Source organism: Amyelois transitella, chromosome 16 (genome assembly GCF_032362555.1).
Source record: "Amyelois transitella isolate CPQ chromosome 16, ilAmyTran1.1, whole genome shotgun sequence".
Taxonomy (NCBI): Eukaryota; Metazoa; Arthropoda; class Insecta; order Lepidoptera; family Pyralidae; genus Amyelois; species Amyelois transitella.
The window spans coordinates 10,382,755-10,386,113 of NC_083519.1; the positions used below are offsets into that span (position 1 = coordinate 10,382,755).

The following is a 3,359-nucleotide window of genomic DNA, read 5'->3' on the forward strand; positions in this document are numbered from 1 at the left end:
GACGGATGGGGTTGCGAACGACAGGTCAACTATTGACCCTCCATTCCATCGCACACAGGTGTTGGCAGTACCCCGGTTTAAGACACACAATCCCGATGCAACCACCCAGTCGGCAAGGATCCTGCCGCGTATGTCGGTGACAGGTGAACCCCACATCTGCGATTTGGCGTTAAAGTCTCCCGCCACTATGACAGGTACGCGTGCCGCGCCAGCAACAATACGTCCCACCTCAATGAGCAGGGAATCGAAGTCGCTTCGCGGCTTCGATGGGGCAAAATACACCGCTATCAGTATAATTTCTCCCCATCTGGCCGCGACATACCCCGGTCCAGCACTAAGCTTTACTAAGGGCGGTCTGTCTCCCATTCGGGGAATGGTAATAGCGACCACCCCCTCAGTGTCCGAGACCCAACTGGGATGCGGGGGGACAAAATAAGGTTCCGATACGATGGTAGCACTGATGCACCACTGCGCCATATGCTGTAAGAGAAGATCCTGAGCACGGGCGCAGTGATTGATGTTACACTGCAACACCTCTAGGGTAAGTTGTTGCTGCCTAGGCATCATTGCTCCATTTCACCACCTATCTCTGGCGCCGTTGTAGGCGCAGTTGGAGGCGCCGCTGTCGCCAGCCGTCCTTTGGTACGAGGGGGGTTGCAGACTTTACCCCCCATTACGTGATTTGCCGGCTTTTTTGCCAGATGACACACCGCACACCAGGGTTCTTTAACACCACACGCCGAGGTGAGGTGCCCCGCTTTGCTGCAGCGGTGGCACAAGTCCGATCTGTCCACTGGGGAAGGACATAAGGCTCGAGTATGACCCATACCCATACACCTAAAGCAGCGCATTGGCAAAGCCTTTAGGCCAATTACTCTGGCGGCTGACCATCCTACTAGGAGGCGGCCAGCCGTGATCAGGGTATTAGCAGCGGCGACGGGGCAGGTAACTATGACAGCCCCAGTCTGATTTGGTGCAAGCCGAATTTGCCCTAGTTTTACCTGTCCTAGTGGACAATTCCCGACCTTGGATACCTCGGCTTGAAGGGCCTCTGGCGTAACAGCTTCATTGAAGCCTGCAATTTTTATTTGCGCTGTTTTATATGGCCGAGATACCACGGCGACATCCCCCACCAATTCTCTTATTTTGTCGGCAAGGTTGTCAGCTGCGGCGCCACTGTCCCCACCTGGAATCTCTATAATACGAGCCCCCGTAGCGGTTCTGCGCACCGCAGCGTGCTCCACCCCTATGGACGATAATTGAAGAGTTGTCACCCTACTCATTACTGACTTGTAGTCGGTAGAAGACTCCGGCTTCAGTGTCACTACCACCGCTGATGATTTGGGCAGGGTGAAACTCTTTGGGGCTTTCCTACTAGTTTGCTTTCCTTTGCCTAATCCCTTGCCTTGTCCCCTGCGGACGACCATCGTCCAGGGTCCCTCAACGACCGCTAAAGGTTCAAGGGTGTCAAGGGCGTGAGCAGGATCCTGAGAAGCGGCGTCAGGAGCAAGCCCGGATTTCTTTTTCTTTCTTTTTCTTTTCTTTTTGCCCTTGGGAGCTGGGCCCGCTCTCGCAGGTGAAATCAGGGTGGATCCTGTTGTACCGGCCGTCACCGGCACCGTGGGCACCGGGTTAGACTTTGATGTGTCCGCTCCCTGGTTACCTACGGCTTCTTTGGCCTCGGGTCGCCTTTGGTCCGCTGCTAGTGGAGGGCGTAATATCTCCTTAGGAGCAATAATGCGCCTCCTTTCAGCATCCTTGAGGCGGTCATTGACCATGCCTCCCAAAGACACGAACAGGTCCCGAGTAATGGTCTCCCGGAACTCGGTTAGGGCTTGCTCAACCCGGGCCATGAACGTCGAGTCCGAGGTGTTCTCCTGAAGCGCTTTTCGCTCTGAAAAAGCAGAGCGGAGAGCCTTCGTCTCCTGTCTCAGGAGAGCCAGTTCTTCACTCATCCGCTTATTGTCCGCCTTTAATTTACGAATCACCTCGGCCTCGGCCGTCTCCTCCTGCAATTTGCTTGCAGTGCCTAGCAGCTGCTGGCAGTTATCCCTCAGATTGGCCCAAATCGAGCTGTCCAAAGGTCCCGACCTTGTAGCATTATCCAAGATGGACTGGGCAGCCTTTCGGATAGTCTCTGCGTGACTCGCAATTTCAAGCGGTCCCTCAGCGGTCTCCTGATGAGAGTTGCGAAGGTATTGCGTCCCATGGTTGATATCTTCCTCGGAGTTGGAGGGAATTGTCCTGGGTTTCACTCTACCAGAGTGGGACTTGGCAGGTCCTCGCCCTCTTGCTGCGGTTCCGACCTTGGACCCCCTGTCGGGGGACAATTCCTCTTCCTCTATTTCGTCCGACCTGCGCTTAAGTTTCGGCCTGGTAGGGGGCGCTTCCGTCAAATAAACTTCAGGAAGGTCCTCCTCCGGGTCTGAAACATCGCTCGCGAATAGCGAACCGCCCGGCGTGCTGTACGGCGATCTCTCGCGCTCACATTCCCCTTTTGGGGTAGATGATCGCCCGCGGCTTCTACATCTGGCCACATTGCGGCCTGCAATTTTGGGGCAACGGCCCCGTTGTCGACTTTTGCCCCCCCCAGATACGGTGGGGCTGCCCACATCCAAGGACGTGGGGAGGGATTCTCCGACCGCAGAGCGGCCGGTACCCTCCTGGGGTAGTAATGTTTTGGAAGACGACATGTTCATTTTTTATCCTTTTTTACAAGGGTTTGGTCCCTGATGTTGGACGCTCGAGACGGGGTTCCCCCCCGCCACTCATCCCTTCGGCGCGCCCGTCCTTATTGGGATTGGGGTTATTTTTTATTGAGGTTTTCTTCCTCGTAGCATTGGCCATGACAGCCCCATCAGTAGGGGCGAAGATTTGCACTACATCCACTCTGGTCTGATAAGAGCAGACGAGAGGGAGCGACATCCAACCCTCGGTAGCCCGTCTGCCGACCAACAAGGCCCAGAAGGGCGGCCCTGCTCTTGCGGGATATTAGCCAACAACAAATAAGACCCTGAATATCAGGGAGTTATTTGCTGTTGCCCAGGGTGCACCGTCCGTGGCTCTTGTCGGCCCACCGCTGTCACCGGATTCATTTGAATCAAGCAACAGAAGCAAAGCCTTCAAGAGCCAGGGCACTCGAGGAGGTTTCCCGCAGATCTTAGCACCCCAAGTTTATAAGCCTATCCCTAAAACGTCTTTTACGATATGCATGGGAAAAAGATATGATGATGATGAGATGGGATAGAGAGGTTCTAATTTTTTTCTAATTGTGCCGTGATTCGCACTGATAAACAAATTTATTGATTCCTACAGGCATTGAACTATCCGCCTACCTTTCCTGTGCGCTATTTTGGCGT

At 54.5% G+C, this 3,359-nt stretch overlaps 1 protein-coding gene across 1 annotated transcript; it reads right to left on the bottom strand.

The window, feature by feature from the left end:
- Positions 1-563: 563 nt before the first annotated feature.
- LOC132902673 (uncharacterized) lies at positions 564-2,693 on the bottom strand. Its single transcript, XM_060948652.1, has one exon. The coding sequence runs from the start codon at positions 2,691-2,693 to the stop codon at positions 564-566; it is 2,130 nt and encodes a 709-aa protein (XP_060804635.1).
- Between the last annotated feature and the right edge of the window lie 666 nt (positions 2,694-3,359).